We start from the raw sequence: 22,574 nt of genomic DNA on the forward strand, positions 1-22,574 counted from the left end.
GTTTATCTCGAGTAAGTCAAAAACTGCAGCTCTCAATGGAAATATTCTCCAGTGCAAAATGAAATTCGCTTCAAAAAGGTCTTATTCATTTTTTTCTCTAGATGTAATAGTTTCCACACTGCCAGGGACGGAAGAATCACTTATTAAAAATTGTTTTAATCATATGAAATTTTTGTTTGTCTCTCTGAAAGAAGTGGGTTAAAAACAAATATTCAACAGAGCCATATTAAGTGATAAACTGTGTTCCAAGGAGGTAACATGGAGAGGAGGGGGGGGGGGGGGGGGGGGTTATAGAAATGTGAGGGAAGGATTGTGTTCACACAGTTCCCTCCTTCCCATATTTCTGCAAACTGAGGATTGCAGATGATTACCCACTACATCGCAACAAGCAGCAACAGGGTGCCTCACAAAGTTACACCAACCCTCCAGATCCTACCCTATGAATCACTGGTGACACAATTATATCTGGGGACAGTTATGTTCCACAAAATGTGTTAACACTACAGGGGATGCAGACTTGAGTTACTAATAACACTAACACAAAAACACACATGGACAGAATCGACACAAATTTCTGCACATTGTCCTACACTGCCAGAGGGCAGATTTATTCTTGGTTATCCTGTACAATAACTGTAGGGTTTTTCCAGGAAAGGCTACTTTCCCCACTATGAGTACGGCTCAGTTTTCAGCTTACAGACAGACTATACATCCCCAACATTTACTGTCCAGTTATCTTATGTGAGTAGACAAAATTACTTCATTGAGCTCATAGTCATGTAGAGTTATTTTCAGTTGATTAAGCAAGTATTTGCATTTGATTACAGAGCTATTATGTAAACAATACCAGACAGACAGAGCTGTCAACTGTACCACACTGAAGTGCCTGTCCCAATTGTAGCACACTATCAATACGTATTCGACAATAGTGATTTCATTGTCTCCACTATCACTGGCTGGAATACTTTTCACAGCATTATGGGTGTCAAATGCATCGCCCCAGTGTCAGCTCACCCAGCAACTGAAGAGGCCCAGGTGCTTAAATTGTCTTACTCTCCAACAAGGCACTTATGTGTAACAGAAATTCAGGTATTTCAGCCTAAGTTGAGCAATGGTTCACAGCAGATTACTCTTCTACACTAACACAATCAGTCCCATTCCAGAAGACACATTCACACCCATGCTTGAATATATAATATGGATGTCAGATAAGTGGCACCACTCAGTGCAGACCTCTCTACAAGTGATAGAAATTCTTGAATAGAGAAGATTTACGCGGCCTACCATTAACACAACTAAAGGTGGAAGAAGTGCAGTAACTTTCTGGTCTTTCATTAATTGACCACCATATGAGTACAAAACAGTTGCACGAGTTTTCAATACACTGTCAATGATGAGCAGCAGTAAGGTGTCACATTCACCAATCCAATCCCATTTGCCACAAACATTACACAGGTCATCTCACATCATAACATTTATAATTTAAACACTTCTCAGCCATTGTTTACAGAAATGTATTTTACATAGAAGGTTACCCAACACCTGCAAAAAAGTAATCGAAACACGAGCTCAGTGACATTATCTTGTTTACCCATATAAAAGAACTGGACAGGAAACGCTAGGGTGGTTTAGTCTGTCAACTGAAAATACAGCAGCATTCATAGTGGGGGAAGCTGACTCTCCCAGAAGAACACTACAGATCCCGCACAGGCTGACTAAGAATCTATTTTTCCTCTGGCACTGTACAACAGAGTGCAGAGATTAATACAGGTGCTGTCCATCTGTGTTAGTATTATTAGTATGTAACTGCACTCTTTGCAACTTTAATGCATTTTGTAGGAAATATGCAATCCGCCGTGTCTGCGCACTGCATCGTCAGTGCTTAAGGAGCACTGTGGAGGTTTGGTATGTGTTTGTGAAACACCCTGTAGTAGCTTCTTGTGGCACAGTGAGCTAGACAGAATGGGGCATTACCTGCTCAACCTTTGGTTTGCAGACATATGAAAGGGGGGGGGGCAAATTCATGAGCACAATCTGGCGATCTATCTTCTCTCGTGCTTCTACTCCACTTATCACCCCCCCCCCCCCCCTCCCCAAACACAACTTATTCCTTAATACATCTCTACTGCACTTAGATGTGTTACATGTGTTTAATATTTTAACCCACTTCATTTGAAGATGAACATTAGTTTTACAAGGTTACAACAATATTTTTAATCATCTGCATTCTTTTTACATCCCCTGCAACAAGAAAAAGCACCACACAAAAGTGACCTTCAAACACCCCCACATCCCAATGCTCACACCCTACCGCTCAGGATTTTTAATGCACTGTTCTCAACACTCCCTCCTAGCACCATGCAAAAATTTGCAACTACATGATTTTTTCCCCATAATTTTCCTTTGTTGAGTAAACTATAGGAGGCACTCTGTATTGCTGCAGATGTCCATGTCACTATGATGACAGTAGTCTCAGAAGTAGTCATGCAAGTATTATGATCAAATATTTTATCCGATTCCTCTTTTTAAACTTAATAATCTTCATCTGCCACATATCCTTTCTCCTTTTTATGAAACTGAAGCCAGTAATAAGGACTGTACATTGGAATATTTGTTTCACCTTCATTACTTAATAAACACCAAAACTGTCATTTCATTCACTAATTGTTAACGGATTTATTACTTTTTAGACTTTAAGAGGGCAGATATGTAGAGGGTATCAAATAAAGGTTACCTGAAAGAACCACCCAGGAGGAAGAAGGAACATGGTGGCAACAAACTGGAAGAGTCTAAATGCACATTTGAAGTCACAACAAACAGTAACATCTACTGGTTGATAGAAGAAGAAGAAGAAGAAGAAGAAGAAGAAGAAGAAGAAAAGGCACTTATTTTAACAGCAATAATTTTTCATACCCAGCTGTTTGGGTGTCAGCACTAAACTCTCCTCCTCCTCGTCTGTCTCCCGGAAAAAACGTGACTTCTGTTGAACCCATTTCAGCTCCTACAAGCTGACCTCCACTCAATTTCTGCACCAATTCAAGACCTGTAGAAAAAAAAGAAGATTAGTAAATTGAACAAATATTTGGTCTGTACAGTGACAACACCTGCCAAGTAAAAGTCTGCAATTGTGCATACGTCTAATGTTGTGAAACTATATGTGAAGGTAGTATCTGTTCCTGTAAAAACAGATACCATTGATGACCGTACAGCTTCTCTAGAATGAAATATTAATTAAATCAACACCTTAGCTGCAAACAGGCGTTAATATATATCATTGGGGACATGTTGAAAATGTATGCCCCAGCCACTGAACTTCACGCTATGCCCCAACTTGTACGGGACATGGTAGATTAATCTGCCACATGTAAAGAGTGTGATGGGCAAACATCTATTAGGCCCACTACGAATGTAGTGGTGTGGACATGTTGGGAACGTGGATCTCGTGGGGAGCATGCAAGGTATAAGTACCCGCAGGCGCACTATCCTCTATCAATGTAGATGTAGATGTAGATGTACCCTCAGTGGCTCAGATAGAGCGTCTGACATGTACGCAGGTGATCCTGGGTTCGAGTCCGTTTGGGACACACATTTTCAACATGTTCCCAATTATGTATATCAACGCCTGTTTGCAGCTAGGGTGTCGATTTAAGTATCATTTCATTTCAATGTTGTGAAAGTTTTTTAAGATGGCAGTAACTTTTCAACTATTCTATATTTTTGTGGTGCGTCTAGATAATTCAGTTTTACATAATCACATAAATATTTTTCCTTGGATGACCTTTTGCATGCAACCACCACAAGACAGTATCTGGTAGAGTGGCAGTACCTGATGCTAAAAATCACCGAGGTTTCCAGATGTTGGAAGTTAGCCTGTAAAACAAGTAAAGCTTATCCAGACACTTTAAATCCTCTCATTTCAGGGTTGATGGGTGGATCTATTGCTGCAGGTGGCGAGAACATTTGGCAGTGTTTGATTAGTGATCTTTAAGTTGAAACTTAAATACCTAAATGTTCGAGACCAAAACATGCCAGATCACTGAATTAACCTAACACACGACCCAGGCACAGCCGTATATTGAATGAAGTTCATTTATAAAGTTAATGGAGCTGTGAAGAAGAGAAGTAAGCTAGTTTCTTACATTCCTGTGACTAGGGCAATAGCTTTGACCAATTTTGAACTACCAGGTGGTTATAATGAAACTTTCGCTACTTGATAGGGCCCCATGAGAAAGGAGTGATAGGAGGACAATTAAACTTTTTGGAAACATTTGAAGGGGCACGTGGAAGAGAAATGACGAATAAACCATTCAAAGAAACATTATAATTTCCACATGAGAGGATAACTCTATACCATATTTACATTCCACATTACAAGTACTGCTCAATGTGACAACCAACAGCATCACCAACAGCCTGGAACAGCACTAACACCATTTCACAATTGTTTGCAGCACTTTTCTAACAGTGAACCACAGACTATTCAGCTGTTGTGACATAGCCCACGCACTACTTGAAGGCCATACTTGTGACCAGTATTCTCAGCCATGGCAACAGTAACTTCAACAATTTGTGGTGCAATTGGCCGTTAGCTTCTCTCTCCCAGGAGCAATTGCTGAATCTCCACTTAATTCTTAGTTCTGAATTGTGCTCTTCAACCAGTGTGTGGAAAGAGCACCTCTCCATATTCCTTTAATCAACATCTACATCTGTACTCTGTAAAACCACCATGAAGTGCATGGCAGAGCATACATCCCATTTACCAGTTACTAGGGTTGCTTGCCCTTCCATTCACATACAGAAAATGGGAAGAATGATAGTTTGAAGGCCTTTGCGCATGCTGTAATTATTCCAATTTTATTCTCACCATTCATATGTGAGCAATACATAGGGGGTTATTGTATATTCCTAGATTCACTATTTAAAGCCGATTCTTGAAACTGTGTTAATAGACTTTCTCTGGATAGGTTATGTCTGTCCTAGAGTCTACCAGTTCAGCTGCTTCAGTATCTCTGTGACACTCTCCCATGGGTCAAACAAACCAGTGACCATTTGTGCTGCCCTTCTCTGTATATATTCAATGTCTCCTGTTAGTCCTATTTGGCATGGGTCCTACAACTTGAGCAATATCCTCAAACTAGTCGCATGAGCGATTTGTAAGCAACCTCCTTTGCAGACTGATTGCACTTCCCAGTATTCTACCAATACACTGTAGTCTACCACTTGCTCTAACCACAACTGAGCCTATGCGATCATTCCATTTCATATCCCTAAACAGTGTTACACCCAAGTATTTGCATGAGTTGGCTGATTCCAACAGTGACTCAGTGACATTATAGTCAAAGGATACTCCTATTATTCATTTTATGAAGTGCACAATTTTATGTTTCTGAGTATTTAATGCAAGTTGCCAATCTTTGAACCACTTTGAAATCTTATCAAGATCTGACTGAATATTTATGCAGCTTCTTTCAGACAGTGCTTCATTATAGATAACTGCATCATCTGCTTCATTATAGATAACTGCATCCTCTGCAATGTCTTAGGTCACTATAAATATTGTTGGCAAGGCCATTAATATACAACATGAACAGCAAGTGTCCCAATACACTTCCCTGGATCACTCACTCAATGCCTCACTCTCAAAGAGCAACAGCTCTATCTATGCTTTAATAAAACAATTTTATGGGTAAAACTCTGCCCATCTTGTCCAGACCCATGTTGACTGTCCACAACTAACACACACTGATGCTTGTGTTTCAGACCTATGCCATGATACCAGTACTGGTGTTTAATAGCAAGTCATGACACAGACTCTACTAACTACGCAAATCCTGCAGGGCACAGGCTGAGCACGATTCCTATAAAGCTGGGTACCCATAAGGTAAATAGCTTTCTGTCTACACTGAATCAAGTAGTTAAAGTTTAATTACAGGCACCCTGTAAAAGATAATGAATTGAGACATCACCACTGGGTGTATTGAAGCTCATGGTACAGCTGTTCTACTTAAACCAGCAATGGGGCCACTTTATGAATGGAAGTTGATCTCTAGCGAAGTCCGAGGTCTGGCTTAGGTTGGAAGGTGACAATTTAGTAATGTACCAACATAGCCAACAAATGTATGTCAATCTTTTTTGTGTGTACGAGGCTGTCAAATGAAAATGAGAGAATAAAAAGTAAGTAAACTGTTTATTATTTCAAAATTTATTGCCGTAACTGTTAATACACGTATTTCACTGTGAGACAAGATGGTCAATGCCTTCATGGGTAAATGTTTGCAGTTGGCTACAGAACAGTGATTGTATAAAGGCATGCACCTCTTCATTTGAAGCAAATTAACGACCACTAATGTCTTCTTTTCAGGGCACCAAGAATATGGAAATAACATGGGGAGAGATCAGGACTATATAGAGGACGAGTAAGGGCTTTCCAGTGAATCTTCTGCAGCAGAGTTGAAATGTGGCTAAGCCCATATGTTGCAAAGGTTGTTTTGAGTTAGCTGTAGAAGTTTCTCTGGAAGTCCTTACACATTCCCCATACAATCCCGATATCTTACCATTCAATTTCCATACTTTTGGACAGCTGAAAAAATACATTCATGGCATTGATTTACTTCAAAGAGGTGCACGGCTGGGTACAAACCACAAACATTTTTCCATGAAAGCACTGACTATCCACAGCAGGATAAATATATTAAAAGTCATGGCAATCACTTTCAAAATAATAAACACTCACTCTCTTTCAGTCTGTTTCTTTTTCATCTGACTGCCCCTTACATATGACTTGCACCTTTCGTAGCTAAAATTGTGTTCTCCATGTAAAGAAGAAAGATTTTTCCCACTGTGGTCTGATAATTTCAATTCCATATGTTTGAAAGCATTAACCCCTGAACGTAAAACCATGAGTTACCTTGTTTTTATTGTTCTGACAAATTTAAAATCCCAAGTATACACTGGCAACTTAAGAAGAGACTTTCAAAAACATAAAAACCCACTTATATCCATTTTAGCACAGACAGTTACACATTTGGCCACTAGATAGCATCTGGTACTACATTTGTAGCCTGGCTATTGTGTTCCGGTTAAGTAGTTGCCCCTATATATCATCTTTATTGTGCACAGCTTTAGATACTCTACAACAAAACACGCACTTTCAGACACTCCTATATTGTTGTTTAGGCAATCCTTCCAAAAAAGGATTACTAGTGACCCAGAGTTTGACATTGAATTTAGCAGCTCATAAAGTGAAGAAGAACATTATGTTACTTCATCAGCAAAAAGTGATGACAGTTTGTCAGTTGAGCAACAAGTGCTTGTTGGTGGTACAAGATAAATACATTCACTGTGCTCCAGCCAGCTCCTCCAGGATTTATGCACACGGAAACTATTGTGAAAGACATAGTTAAGACTTCACAGCAACACAAATGAAAAAATGTTTCAAATTTCAGGATATTTTAGTCAATGTCTGGTGCACAAATAAACTAGAGTTCATTACTAGTGATTTTCAAAATTTTGTAACTCATTATTTTGAGCTTTAAAAGCTGTCTTTGTAGGTCTATACATAATGTCATTCATTATAGGATGATTTCATTAATAATAATATGTTATCTTTTGGAACATGACTTTAAAAAAGATCATTAAATTAAGGGGTTAGTAACAATAATTCACACCAAAATCCCTTTTATTCCTGCTGAGGTCATAATATTCCAATATTTAAAAAACATGTGATGTTATACCTAACATCACAGTCACTATACTGGCTGCCAAAATCAATGGTCAAAGTTTATAGGCTGTATCATGTTCTTCAATACTTCCAAAACACTAGCTGAGAAAATTTACACATGGAAGCTGTTGCCTGAGATACTTAATGTTACTGCATGAAATTAGGGTCCCCAAACCATGAAACATAGACCTACACCTGACAGTTTAGCTAGTGAGCCTAAGATACTGATAGCTGTATCGTATGAGGAAACATCATACGGATAACAAAAGGACCCAGGCTAACACATGAGTCCTGAACAGAGGCAGCAGGCTTTTCAGTGTTGTGAATGACATGGCCTCTAGTGTACAGTAAAACATTTTTTTTTTATTAGTTATGGTTTTACGGCACAAAACAGCTATGGTCATAAGCGCCCATGCTGTGGCTTAGTGAAGCATAAAAACAGGAATATAAATCAGCAGCAATGGAAGCAAAACTGAAAACGGAAGCAAACTACAAACGACAGGAAATCTTAGAAATGTGGCATGGAAGGGAAGTTGTTTTCCCTGAAAAGGGCTCCAAATGACCGATGTCATCTCACTGACACTGATAAATGCAAGGATGCAATCGGATGAGCGCATGTCATCTGCTAAAAGGGAAGCCATATCAGGCAACAGCTGTAACTGGGCATGTAGCGGATTAAAATAGGGGCACTGAAGTGAAAGGTGTCTCACTGTCCACGGCTGAGAGCAGGGGAGGATCACCACTTAAAAGATGTCGATGGCTAAAAAGATTGTGCCCTATCCAGAGTCTAGTGAAAATTACCTCCTCCCAATGATAAGGCCGGGAGGAAGAAGTCCAAGCACAGGGAAGGCGTTTCAGTTCCTGTAATTTATAATCAGGAAGTGTAGACCAATGTGCGTGCCATAAAAGAGCAACATGACAACATAAAACGCTCTCATCGGCTAAGGGAACCATGCCAACAGCGGGCCAAGGCAGAGAGGCTGCAGCCTTTGCCGCTATATCAGCTGCCTCGTTTCCGTGGATACCAATGTGCCCAGGGATCCAGAGGAATGCGACAGAGATGCCCCCCAAGTGGAGCAAGTGGAGGCAGTCCAGATTCCGGTGGACCAGAGGGTGGACAGGATAAAGAGCTTGGAGGCTGAGGAGAGATCTAAGTGAATCCGAGCATATAATATTCTATAGCTACTTATGGCGACAGATGCATTGGACAGCCTGGGGAACAGCGTAAAGCACCACAGTAAAAACAGAACACTGGATGGGAAGCCAAAATCTACTAGGGGTATCCCAACACCAAATGTTGTTTTTTGATCCATCAGTGTAAATAAATGTGGCACCCTCCATTTGTGTGCATAGAGCAGCAAATGCCCAACGATAAACTAGAGTGGGGAGGGGGGGGGGGGGGGGGGGGGGGTACTGTCCTTGGGAAGCTGACAAAGGACAAAGGTCACGGAGAAGGCAAAGGCAGGTCCGCAGGCGAAGTCAACATGCCCATGTACAGATGTCACCTGATATGGCTTCCCTTTTAGCAGATGACATGCGCTCAGCCGATTGTGTCCTCGCGTTTATCAGTGTCAGTGAGATGACATCGGTCATTTGGAGCCCTTTTCAGGGAAAACAACTTCCAGCTGCCAAGAAAGTTTTAGGGAAGTGGAAGGAAAGAGAATGTAGCAGTTGACGGAAGTGGACTCCTGGTGGTAGTAGAGAGGAAGGGCGGTCTGCATACCTAAATACAAGGAGGCGTCGAAAAAAAAGGGGCATAGGCCAGATGAGCAGGCATGGAAGACAGATGACTAGTGTAAAGACTCGGAAGGACTGCTCGCCGACTGGACAGTGGAGGTTCAGCAGTCTCAGCATAACAGCTCTCCACGGGGCTGGTGTAAAAAGCTCCAGACGCTAAACGCAATCCATGGTGGTGAACAGAGTCGAGACGCCAAAGAATAGATGGCTGTGCAGAGGAGTAAACTATGATTCCATAGGCCGATTTCAAGCACACTAAGGCACGATATAGGCGGAGGAGGACCACTCGGTCCACTCCTCAGGAGGTACCATTCAGAATACGGAGGGTGTTGAGGGATCGCAGACAGTGAGCTGAAAGATATGAAGTGTGGGAAGACCAGCACAGTTTTCTATCAAACATAAGGCCCAAGATTTTAGCAATGTCTGCAAACAGAAGGTTGACTGGGCCTAGATGTAGGGAAGGCGGAGGAAACTCCGTATGACGCCAAAAATTTACACAGATGGTCTTACTGGGAGAAAAGCAGAAGCAAGTTTCAAAGCTCCATGTTGGAGGCAATTGAGACATCCTTGAAGCCATTGTTGAAGAAGGCAGGTCCGTTGAGAGCTGTAGAAAATCACAAAATCATCGACAAAGAGGGGGCCTGGGACATCGGGAAGGAGACAATCCATAATTGGATTTATGGCAATGGCAAACGGTACAAGAGTTAGCACGGAGCCCTGGGGCATCGCGTTTTCTTGAGAGAAAGTACAGGAGAGAGTAGTGTTCAGCTGCACCTTAAATGTGTGTTGTGTCATAAATTCACAAATAAAAAGGGGTAGCTGACCTAGAAAGCCCCAAGAAAACAGTGTGCCGAGGATGTCTGTCCTCCAACAAGTATAGTATGCTCTCTCCAAATCAGAAAATATAGCTACTGCCTGAAGTTTCCTGAGAAAATTGTTCACAATATAAGTGGAGAGAGCAACAAGATGGTCAACTGCAGAAATATGCTTTCGGAAAACGCATTGAGCAGGTGTTAAAAGGTTTTAGGTCTCCAGCCACCAGGCTAAAAGGCAATTCACCATACGCTCCAAAACCTTACAAACACTACTCGAGAGAGATATGGGGCGATAGCTAGAGGGGAGATGTTTGTCCTTTCCAGGTTTCGGAACAGGAATGACGATATCTCCCCACCATTCGTGAAAGGGACTGCCAGTCCAAATTCAATTATAAAGGTGAAGGCAGACTACAGTACGATAAATGCAGCAACATTTTGACATGGCTTCAATCCGGTCCTGAGGCAGAAATGCAAGAGGAAGAGAGAGTGTGTTGGAGTTCCTGCACAGAAAAAATGTGGCCGGGGCGGTACGAGGTACTGAATGTTCTGCAGCTGTAAGAGTAACTTCCGTAACATGAGTGATGAGTGACCTGATCGTCAATGGTGGGAAAGTGACGGTCATCCAATGTCGCTGGAGAGGAGAAAAGTGTCCAATCGGCTTGGGAAAACTCCCAGCATCTTGGGCGCATAGATGGCAGTTGTGGCTGTAATCAAAGGACACATGGAAAATGGTCACTCGAGAGTATCAGCAAGAGCAAACCATTCAAAGCACTGAGCTAGCTGAACAGTACCAACTGAAAGGTCGAAACGAGAGAATTTCAAGATGGAAGCAAAAATATAGATTCCCCAGAGTTGAGGAAAACAAGATCCACTTCGTGGAAGAGATCGATCAAAGGAGAGCCTTGCCGACAAGAACGCAGAGATCCCCAAAGCAGGCAGTGGGCATTGAAGTCCCAACCAGCAAATAGTGGGCGGGAGGTGACCAAGGAGATGAAGGAGATCAGCTCTTACCATCGGTGTGCGCGATGAAATGTATACAGTACAAAGCGATAAGGTGTATCCAGAAAGGGAAAGATGGACAGTGACAGCTTGGAAGGGACTGTTTAAGGGATTGGGTGACAATGGACAGTATTATGGAGAAAAATCGTAAGTCCCCCGTGTCCCGGAGTGCCATCAACAGGGGCGACATCAAACCGGACTGATTGGAAATGGGGGAAACCAAAGCGATCGTGGGGACATAGCTTTGTTTCCTGAAGACAGAAGACGACCGGAGAGTAGGATCGTAAGAGGATCGACAATTCATCCCGAATGGCTCGAATTCCACAGATATTCCAATGGAGAAGTGGCATAGGGTGGACAGAAAAGGGAAGAATCTCACCATGATTGCTGTCAACTCAACAACCTCTGGTGGCCAACAGCTTGGAATGACGTTCAGCCAAAAGCAGAAAATCCTGATCCATAAGTTGTTCGGGGGTAGCTGGTTGATCGCCGACAGCGGTACGTCTCGGCGACACGGAAGACAGCCGAGGCACCGTAGATGAGACACACCATGGCAGAGAAGGAGAGGAACTGTTTCTTATTAGCCTTCTTATGGAAGATTCAATGGTTGTGAAATTGGGGTACGTAAAAAATCTTATCAAGTAGGCTCTTTTTTGGAAATTTGGGCGTCCGATTTCGGGGCCCGTGAGTTTGCAGGAGCCGGTAAAGGATGAGCGTTAGAGTGAGCAGGTGATAGTGGGGAGGTTGAAAGTGGGTTCTTTGGGCTGGCCAATCTGGCGACTGTGGCACTAAAGGTGGCTACCTCCATAGAAGACTGAGGAGATGCAAGGACAGTGCTATATTTACCCACTGGGGGCACAGTGGGCTTTCGACTGGCAAATAACTTACGAGAAGCAAAGGTAGACACCTTTTCCTTCACTTGGACTTCCTGAATAGTTCGTTTATCTCTGAAAATAGGGCAATCTCTAGAGGAAGAGGCGTGGTCGCCCATACAGTTGATGCAACGAGGGGATGGGGGTGGACAATCACCCACATGTGCATCCCTGCCACATGTAACGTATTTCGCCAGATTGGAACACGACTGGCTGGTATGTTTAAACTGCTGACATTGATTGCAATCCGTAGGGATGGGGATGTAAGGCCACACTGAAATGATCTCATATCTGGCTTCAACGTTCTATGGAAGTTGAACTCCGTCAAACGTCAAGAAGAAAGTACAGTCAGTACCAAGTCCTTGTCAATCCTTTTCACGACTATGTACAGCCGTTACACCCTTGTCAGACAGGCAGTTTTGAATGTCCTCGGACAATCCGTTGAGTGAGCGTGTATAAACCTCCCCGTGTGATGGATTTAAAGTGCGGTGTGCTTCCACCTGGACAGGGAAGGTGAGAAGCAGTGTAGTTCACAGCAATTTTTGTGCCTGGAGGGCACTGCCTGTTTCTAACAACAAGGTGACATTTCATAATCGGGAACAAGACTTTACGGGACCTACAATAGCGTCGACACCTTTCTGAATAATGAAAGGGTTGACTCTGGAGAAGTCTTGACCTTCATCAGACAAAGAAACAACTACTAGCTTTGGCACAGATGGAAGAATTGTCCGTGGCTGAGACTCATCTAGCTTTCGCTTGTGAGAAAAAGTTGTAGACGTAGGAAACCATGGCGAAAGTATCCACCATGATTACCAGCATCTCCGATGGTGCACTCCTTCCTCGTGGGGACCTTCTCTGAGGGCACCCCCGCCTTAAGCGATTGTCCACACCTCAGATCACACCTCCCAAGAAACGGATGGAGTGACCAATCGGCCCGTTCGGATGGTACCAGCTCGGATAATCATCCCTCCCTGGGCCTGGCCTTTAGCAGGATGTACATACGTGCCCTACCTGTCTACCCGGGGCATGGATTTGGTTGGTTGGGTGGAGAAGGGACCAAACTACGCAGTCATCAGTCCCTCCAACCTTGGATTAACTAAAACTGATAAAATCCCACATTAGAAGAGGGAACTACAATGGCCATAAAATGATAAACTATTGACATGGAAGGAAGGAAAAGGGCGGAAGAAAAGGTGAGGGAAAGAAAGTGAATAATGACGGGCATGAAGGGAGAAGCACAGGTGACAAGAGAGACCGCTCAAGACATAACAGACCCCATAAGGAAAGGAGTGGGAAAGCAGAGGGCCGGGATGAACCACCAAACCCAGTTGAAGCCAATCCAGTCAGGGCGAAGGGTAGAGCAAGAGAGCCAGCCAGCCCCTCCACTCACCGATAAAGTGGAAGGTCCCTCCCTTAAACGAAGCGATAAAAACCCCCATCACGAATAGAACGGGAAATGAGATCCGCCGCTGAAGCACTGTCAGTCAACACCAGGGGGTAGCGAGTCTGAAAGGCTTAAAGTCCGTCGCAGGGTGGCTAAATTGGGGCAGTCCAATAAGATGTCAGCCACAGTCAACATTGATCCACAATGACAGAAAGGGGGGTCCTCACGACAGAGGAGATAACCGTGAGTCAGCCAAGTCTGGCTGATGCGGAGCCGGCATAGGACAACAGAGGCCTTACGAGAGGTCCGGAAGGAGGACCACCACGGAGTTGTAGAATCCTTAATCGCCCTGAGCTTGTTTGGCGAAGAAAGAGTGTTCCATTCTGCATTCCAAAGGCGCAAATCCTGATGTAATGGCGAGCAAAGGTCTATTTCCAGACTGCCAATAGGAAGAGATGGCCTGGTAGTAGCTTATTTAGCCAGTTGATCAGCAAGTTCATTGCCAGGAATCCCAACATGGTCTGGGGTCCAAATGAAAACCACCAAGCATCCACGTTGAGGAAGGAGAGAAAGGGAGTCCTCGATAGCGATGACAAACAGGTGGCGGAGGAAGCACTCACCGGTAATGTGTAAACAGCTCAATGAGTCACTACACATAGCGAAGGATAGTCCTGAGCAGGAGTGGATATGGTCCAGTGCGCTCAAGATGGCTAACTATTCTGCAGTAAAGACACTACAGCCATCTGGCAAGGAACGAATTTCCATGCGTCGTGCATAGGTGTAAGCAAGACCAGTGTGACCAGCAACCACGGAGCTATCACTATAGAACACTTCTGAAACCTGAAAAGAACTGAGAAGACAGTAGAACTGGTGGTGAAGAGTCATCGGAAGGACAGAATTCTTTGAATCGATTGAGAGATCAAGACACAGCTGCGGCCGAGAGATGCACCACGGAGGGGTACATGCATAAGCGGTCAAGGCAATTGCTAGAGCTCAGGAACGAGCGACTGAGTGCAGACAGCCATGGTAAGCCCACATCGTGGCCGCCACTGCAGCAGAGAAATCTCCATGTCTGGATGCAGGGGACCATAATTAGGGTGCTTTGGGGTGCAGCGAATGCGGAGCGCATAAGATATCAGGTGTTGTTGGCGGCTGCCGAGTGACAGCTGGGGAAGAGGTGCTACAACGGGGCACAGAAGCAGGAGCTGTGTAGCTGGTGGTTTCGCAAAAAACTCAGAGTGGTGGAATCCCTGCCTCTGCGAGAAGGCTAAGTATGGGGCTAGTCTGGAAGGCACCAGTCACAAGTCGGACCCCACAGTGGTGGATGGGGTCTAGTATCTGCCATGGCGAAGGCAACGCAGACCCACAGACAGGACTTCCATAGTCTAAATGAGACTGGACCAACGCTTCATACAAACAGATGAGAACAGAGCAGTCGGCACCCCAGGCGATAGTGCACAGACATCTAAGAACACTGATGGGACCAGCACATCCTCTTCAGCTGGCGAAGATGAGGGAGCCATGTCAACTGGACATCGAAGACCAGACCCAAGAAGCGATGGGTGTCCACTACCTCGATGAGTTTGACAGCTTGTTGCACAGCTGGACGAGGGGATGGCAATGTTACCTACACACTGGGAGATATCACAACCTCAGTTCCTTTTCCACTAACGACATAATGTATACTTCATTATGGGGGGTGAGGTGTTTTTATTAGTACGCTGTCATGCAAGTCATCACGGACACCCCACTGAATTGAGGGAAGAAGGCCAGGACTGCAGATGGAGAGGTCAATGGCAGAGATAGTGTCGTGTGCGACACTAAAGTGTGTGGGAGCGTCGTGTTTAGTAGACACGGGTCAAGACCTGCCAGAACAGCTTCAACTGTCCTGCCCAGAGCTGTAGTCGTACAACTACCCCAAAGAGGGTTGTGGGCATCAAAATCCCCTAGTAGCAGGAAGAGAGAAGGGAGTTGTTGAAGAAGGGTTGTTAGGGCAGGGGATGTGGACGGCGTGTCAGGTGGGGGGTAGAGATTTCAGATTGTGATTGGAGTGGCCAGATGGACCCTCACAGCAATTGCTTCCAGAATGGTATTGAGGGGAACCCATTTACTAACAATGTCCTTGCAGACCAAGGTGCAAACACCACCAGAAGCCCGCAGGGGGCTGCACCTCATGGGGTACCACAGGGGCCTTGCCCTTGTTCTTGTGTTTCTGCTTCTCCTCTTGTGAAGGAAGAGAAGGGCAGACTGCAGTGAGGTCGGGCATGGAATTATACCGGGCAATCTTGGCGCCCACCGGCTGTCAAATGAAAATGAGAAGAAAAAGTAAGTAAACTGTTTATTATTTCAAAATTTATTACCGTAACTGTTAATACATGTATTTCACTGTGAGACAAGATGGTCAATGCCTTCATGGGTAAATGTTTGCAGTTGGCTACAGAACAGTGATTGTATAAAGGCATGCACCTCTTCATTTGAAGCAAATTAACAACCACTAATGACATGGACATCTGCAGCAATACAGAGTGCCTCCTATAGTTTAGTCAACAAAGGAAAATTATGGGGGAAAAATCGTGTAGTTGCAAATTTTTGCATGGTGCTAGGAGGGAGGAGCAGCACCCAAAGGGGTTGGTATGGGTACTGACGGGGAGGGGAGGAGGAGTGGGAGAGGGAGGAGGAGTGGGAGAGGGAGGAGGAGGAGGCTGAAGGCATGGGGGAAATTGGGTGAGGTGGGGAAGAGGAGGGCGTAGGAGGGGGAATGGATGTAACTGAAGCAAAAGTAGAAGTCACAGTGTAGGGGAGATGATCTAAGTTCTTGTACTCTTGAATCCTTCTTTCTTTCACAAACACTGGGCATGAAGGTGAGCGTGGAGAATGCTGTCCATGACAATTTACACACACTGGCGGAGGGGGGCACCCACAGTCATCGCAAAGGGGATCACTGGTGCAGCAGGAAGACGTGTCCAAACCGTAAGCAATTAAAGCATCTCATCAGTGGTGGAATACAAGGTTTTACATCACACTGATACACCATGATCTTGACCTCCTCTGGGAGGACATCCCCCTCGAAGGCCAGGATAAAGGTGCCGAAGCGGTGCGATTGTTTGGAGGGCCTTGCTGCAGACGGCGGATAAATCTAACCCCTTGCTGCTCGAGGTTAGGAGCGCATCGTCAATTTGGAGAAGAAAATCTCAGTGGAAAATAACGCCCTGTTCCGAGTTCAAAGATGGATGGGGCGTGACAGAGACTGGGATGTCACCAAGACGGTCACAAGCACACAGCAGCAGAAGATGTCTATGAGCAAAGCACTGAACCACATGTTACTCATGGATACCCCTCTGACATACTTATCTTCAATCATCTCCACGAAAAACAAAGGCTTGGTCGTGGCAAAACTTCCACCATCTGTCCTGGTACAAACCAGGTACCGAGGGAAAGGTTTCAGCTCAATCCGCAGAGCCTGACCCTCCTCCCAGGGGGTGACCAGGGAGGGGAAGGCCGAAGGATTGGAAGAATGAGTGTCACGTCTGTTACCACTCTTAGGACAGCCACAGAATGGCCAGGATGGTGAAGCCTTTGTCGCCTCATGCCCAAGGCGTCCGCCCTAGTACCACCCACTCCGATCAGGGTCTCGTCCTGTGGGTGACACCCAGCCAGAGCAAGGGCTGCCTGGCACGGCGGCCATTGCCAGGAGTTCTGGTGCCCCAAAGTGATGAGCATTGACTCCTGGGCATACAGAAGGCGTTATCAGCTCAGGTACTAGTAGTGTGATCCCTGTGGTTTCAGGGGCTCAGCCAAGTGGTTACTTAACAGAACCACAACACGGACTGGCTACTGTGCTGGTAACCAAACAGGATTTTGGGGGGGGGGGGGGGGGAGGGGGGGGGAAAGGATGCAAAGGGAAAGGGGAGGGGGAGAGGAACCTGCACCATTGAAGCTAGGTAGGGAGTTCATCCCCAAATGGCTCACACTAAACGGAAAATTTTGGAAATGGAGGTCAAACCCCAAGGGGACCAAAAACGCCAAAAAGGAGATGGAAACAGCAAACTAAACAATAGCACATACCAAAACAAAGCTACAGGGATAGCCAGGCCGATAAAGAATTCCACTGAGAGGGAAAAGAGGGGCAGGGACAAAGAAGGGAGAGGAACAGGGATAGTAATGCAGCCTGGAAAGGAAAGGAGACTGCAATAGCTCAGGGCCCAGTGCGCGCCACACACATACCCATAAAAGGACCGTGGGCCCCCTGGGGTGGGGGCATGGAATTACACGTTACCCTGTCACCAGCTATGCGTGGGAATGTGTGGGTCGGCCTTTAGACATGCACAGGGAGGAAAGTAAGAGAAAGGAAGGAACAAAGAAAAGGAAAGAAGAGAGATATCAAACACCGCAGTGGAGAAGAAGGTAAAGAGAAGAAGCAAGGAAAAGAGAAGGACAAAGGCACAACTGAGACTTTTGACATAGAGAGAAAAGAAGAGAAACTATGTCTTAGGGTTACAAGCATCCATCTCCGGATGTAGGCATGAAACATACTCCCCAACAGAGGGATAAGAGGAAGGGAAGAGGCTGTGGGAGGATGAGGAAAAGGAAGGTATGCAACCCGGAAAGGAAAGAGAGCCATTCAAGCTCGGAGTCCCATGCTCGCCACACACATATCCACAAAAGACTTGTGGACCCCCTGGGAGAAACAGGGCCTAGATGTAGTGAAAGCTGATAAAACTCCATACGAGGCCATAACTTTTGCACTGACAGTCTTACTGGGAGAAAGTCGAAAGCCAGTTTCGAAGCTCCGTGAGTGGAGACAATCGAGACATCCATGAATAAGTTTTTCAAGAAGTCCTGGGAGTTGAGAGCTATAAATCGTTGACAAAGAGGGAGCCCCAAGACATCGGGAAGGAGGCAAGGTATAATTGGATTTATAGCGATGGCAAATAATGCCTGGGGCACTACTTTCTTGGAAGAAAGTAGGGATAGAGTAGTGTTCACCCACACCTTAAATGTGCACTCTGTCATAAATTCACAAATGAATAGGGGTAGCCAACATCGAAAGCCCCAAGAGAACAATGTGCGGAGGATGCCAGTCCTCCCAACAGGTATCGCATGCACTCTCCAGATCGAAAAATATAGTTACCGTTTGGCGTTTTTGAGAAAATTGTTCACGAGATATGTGGAGACAGCAACAAAATGGTCAGTTGCATTCAGTAACTGCATTGGACCATTGTTAAAAGGTTTCGGGACTCCAGCCACCAGCCTAAACGGCAATTTACCATACGCTCCAAAACCTTACAAACACTACTCGTGAGAGAGATTGGGCGATAGCTGGAGGGGAGATGACAGGAATGACAATAGCTTCCCACCATCTTTTGGGAAAGGTACTGTCAACACAAAGTCAATCATAAAGACGAAGGGGCAGCAGACTAGGGTATGAGAGGTGCACCAACATTTGGACGTGGATACCGTCATCCCGGAGCAGACGAGGAGAATGCATGTCTAAGGTCCCGCATTGAAAAGACGGCATTACTGCTTTCACGATTTTGAGAGGAAAAAGCAAGAGGTTGCTCTTCCACTACCCATTTCTTTGGGAGAAAAGCTGGTGGGTAATTAGAAACAAAGTTTCAACCCAGTGAATTAGAGATTGCGACTGAGTCCACTAAGGTATCCTGCGTGACAGTTAGCCCAGAGGTCAGGGAAAAACGGGACAGGCTAGATATCTGTCGGATTCACCTCCGAACAACTCACGAGGGAGTGAAAGTGTTAAAGGAGCTGGTAAAGAAGTTCCAGCTTGCCTTCTTGCTATCGTGTATGATGTGACGACATCACACACGGAACCCCGCGAAGTGCACGTCTCCATTCCGTATTGTGTCATGGCAGGCCTCATTCCACCAAGGAACTGGCGGGATGCTGGAGCAAAGAAGAGGTAGAAGGTACTGAGCGTTCCGCAGCTGTAAGAATAACTTCCATAACATGAGTGACCTTATCATCGATGCTAGGAAATTGATGGTCATCAAATGTTGCTAGAAAGGAGGAAAGTGTCCAATCCACTTGGGAAACCTTCCAGTGTCTTGGGTGCATTGATGGCAGTTGTAGCAATAATCAAAGGACACATGGAAAATGCTCACTCGAGTGTGTATCAGCATGACCGAATCATTCAAAGCGCTGAGCTTTTATGATTTCAAAGAAAGAATTGCTTCACATCCTGTCTTGTCATTACTCCACCGATACCTGCTGATGAGATCACCTTAGCAGGGAGACAAGGAATTGAATTCACTAATATTTCCACAGTTCTGAAATGTGTCAAACATCTTTTCAGAAACAGGTTTGGAATTATTTGTGTCATCAGAAATTTCTGCCAACTGTAATATGTTGCACACTACCTTCACTGCAATTTTGCCATAGCTAATTAAAAACGTAATACTTTCTCTCTCATTAAGTATCAAATCAAGGGTATGAGGCAAACATTTCCACTTAATTTGTTACAGATGTAACAGTGAATGAATTCCCTTAACTCTTTTATTCTTTAGTTACTAAAATGTAAAGTGTTTCCAAACATTATTTGAAGATATCTAAATAACTGAGAACAATTACACATCAAAGAAATTTATTTTGTACCAAGATGCAATGCAACAAAAGCCATCACTTGTTCCTCCACTTTATTTGAGTAGTTCATCAGTTCTTTTTCCACTAACGACATAACCTATACTTCATTATGGGGGGTGAGGTGTTTTTATTAGTACTGCTGAAGGGAGAAGCACCTTTTGTTAATAGTTCAGCAAGTGCAAGTATTAGTGAACATATTTTTTTCACAGTTTAGAAGCTTTATTTAGTTGAATAATGATTGGAAGCCACATAAACAACAGTCATTTCACCAGTTAATTTTGCTTTGCATAAGAAATAGGATTTGACACCGGCATCATATTCCACAGGAGAAAATGATGCCACCGAAGAAATAAGACAATACTTTAGAATTCTAGATGTGAATGAGGAATTCTATGCAATTTACTTAAAGTAAGAGATCAACACCAGTTTCAAAGGCATATCACTGAATATTAAGCACTGAAGATCCCACTATACTACAGAACCGTGATTGTACCCAGGTATCAACCTCTACAAAGTATACAGACAGTCGATAATGTTTTTCTTCAGGGCTTCAAAAAATATGGAAATTGCATGGGGAGAGATTGGGGCTGTATGAAGGATGTGTAAGGGCTTCCTAGTGAAACTTCAGTGCACTTAAAACAACCTTGGTAACATGTTGGTCCATCTAAATGTTCGATTACAAGGCAGGAGTTTTGCCAGGGGGCCCTTACAAATCGCCCTGTACAGTCCTGATCTCTTCCCATGCAATTGACATATTTTTTAAGCACTGAAGAAATACATGGCTTTTAAGTTGCTTCAGATGAAGGGATGCACACCTTGTTAAATCATAGTTCCACTGGAAAATGCAAACATTTATGTGAAGGCACTGACCATCTAGTCTCACACTGGGATAAATTCGACAGTTATTGCGATTACTTTTTGAAATAATAAACAGTTTACTTCTTTCAACCTGGCTTGTTTTAATTTGGTTGGGCCCTTACACTATTTCAGAAATCATACCTCCTGACTTTCTATTTATATACAGGAAGACAAAATATACTGAATTTCAGTTTTCCATTATCGTTTCTCTTTCAATGAAATTACCGTTTGCGGTTTCCAATGGTATTGCTGTCAGAGGCAGCAAAGGACTTAAACCGAGTAAAGAAATCAAAAGGGTATATATTGCAAACTGCAAGATAAGCTGTTCTGAGAAACAATGTTACCATCTAACGTAATCTGTGAAGGAACACACATAGTTGAAAATCCGCAGTTGCATGAACCATTCAGAAAGTTATTCGCTGATTGAGAATTCGCTCCGGGCATACACAAATTTTCACGTCACTAATGTGTGATGCCAGGGATTTCGAAGTTGGCGTATTAATTTTGAAATTTGTTTGGATGCCTTTTTCTGAAGGTATGTTGTATGGTTATGAAACGGGATCAAATAGTAAACACTGGTAGGAAATCGCAGCTGCTTAATTATAGTTCTAACAAAACGAAACTTACAGGTATGTTAATTCATTGTTTCCCCAAAAGCGATGTCATCTTTTTAATTATTGCGAAAAGAAGTAAACAGAATAATTATAACTTAACTTACAATTGTGACAGTAAAGAATGGTAATTTAAAAAACTTTATTACTGTAAAATGATCTATGTACACAGGTTATTCACAAGATACTGTGCAAATGGTGCTCACGATTGATCATGTGAACAGAGGTATCAACACTCTTCCGCTCTATTGCGAGGAAGTTACTACCTCAAATCATCACTATTACAGATTCGTTAGGTGTTAAGATGTAAATTGCGATTAATTACCCTTCAAGTGTTGGGCCATAAGACCGGGCTTGCTGCGTCCAGCGCGTATATTTCTCACCTTTATAGGTACTTTCGTCAGGTAACTGAATGACGCTGCTAGACGCAAGATTTGGCCACCCTAGAGCAGATAAATGTGAAATAATCTCAATCGGAATCACTCTAAAATGACAAATAACAGGTTTATAACTCCATGTGATCCTACTTACGCCTTCCAAAACACCACCATCTATGTCTACTGGCTGTGCTGCCATTTCGGAAGCAGTAACAACAGAAATCTTATCAACGCAATATTGCTGCACAATTGTTTTTCCACCCACAGATTCCCATACTCCGCCCGCCGACACCAAACCCCCTAAACCGGCGAATACTGTCACTGTCAACCGCAGCGGGAGTAACATTTATACCAAAGATGATGAGCAAAAAGAAATCTAGACATAGGAACATGGAGGTAAAAATAAGAGGAGTTGTCATGACGTCACAAACTTGAAGCCGATCCAAGAGAAGGTCCGCCATGTTAGCTACCCCAAAACATTCGCTTCTGGTGGTTTGATTCCGTGTAGTCGTGAAGTGTTTTGATAAAAAATGCCGGCTTGCGTCGCTCACGGGTGTACTAATCGTTCTGATTGTAGTCTAAAGTTTAAACAAATCACATTTCA

The 22,574-nt window shown here is 44.0% G+C and overlaps 1 protein-coding gene across 1 annotated transcript in view; it reads right to left on the bottom strand.

Moving 5' to 3' along the window:
* LOC126484462 (RNA 3'-terminal phosphate cyclase) overlaps positions 1 to 22,336 on the bottom strand; it is an 88,503-nt gene extending 66,167 nt beyond the window's left edge. Inside the window, exons 1-3 of the mRNA XM_050107988.1 lie at positions 22,125 to 22,336; positions 21,919 to 22,036; positions 2,914 to 3,043 (exon numbers count right to left, since the gene is read on the bottom strand). Coding sequence (XP_049963945.1) covers positions 2,914 to 3,043; positions 21,919 to 22,036; positions 22,125 to 22,316 — 440 coding nt within the window. The 5' untranslated portion in view covers positions 22,317 to 22,336. The remainder of the gene's footprint in view (positions 1 to 2,913; positions 3,044 to 21,918; positions 22,037 to 22,124) is intronic.
* Positions 22,337 to 22,574: the final 238 nt, after the last annotated feature.

The sequence above is a fragment of the Schistocerca serialis genome, chromosome 6, assembly GCF_023864345.2.
Source record: "Schistocerca serialis cubense isolate TAMUIC-IGC-003099 chromosome 6, iqSchSeri2.2, whole genome shotgun sequence".
NCBI classification, from domain to species: Eukaryota; Metazoa; Arthropoda; class Insecta; order Orthoptera; family Acrididae; genus Schistocerca; species Schistocerca serialis.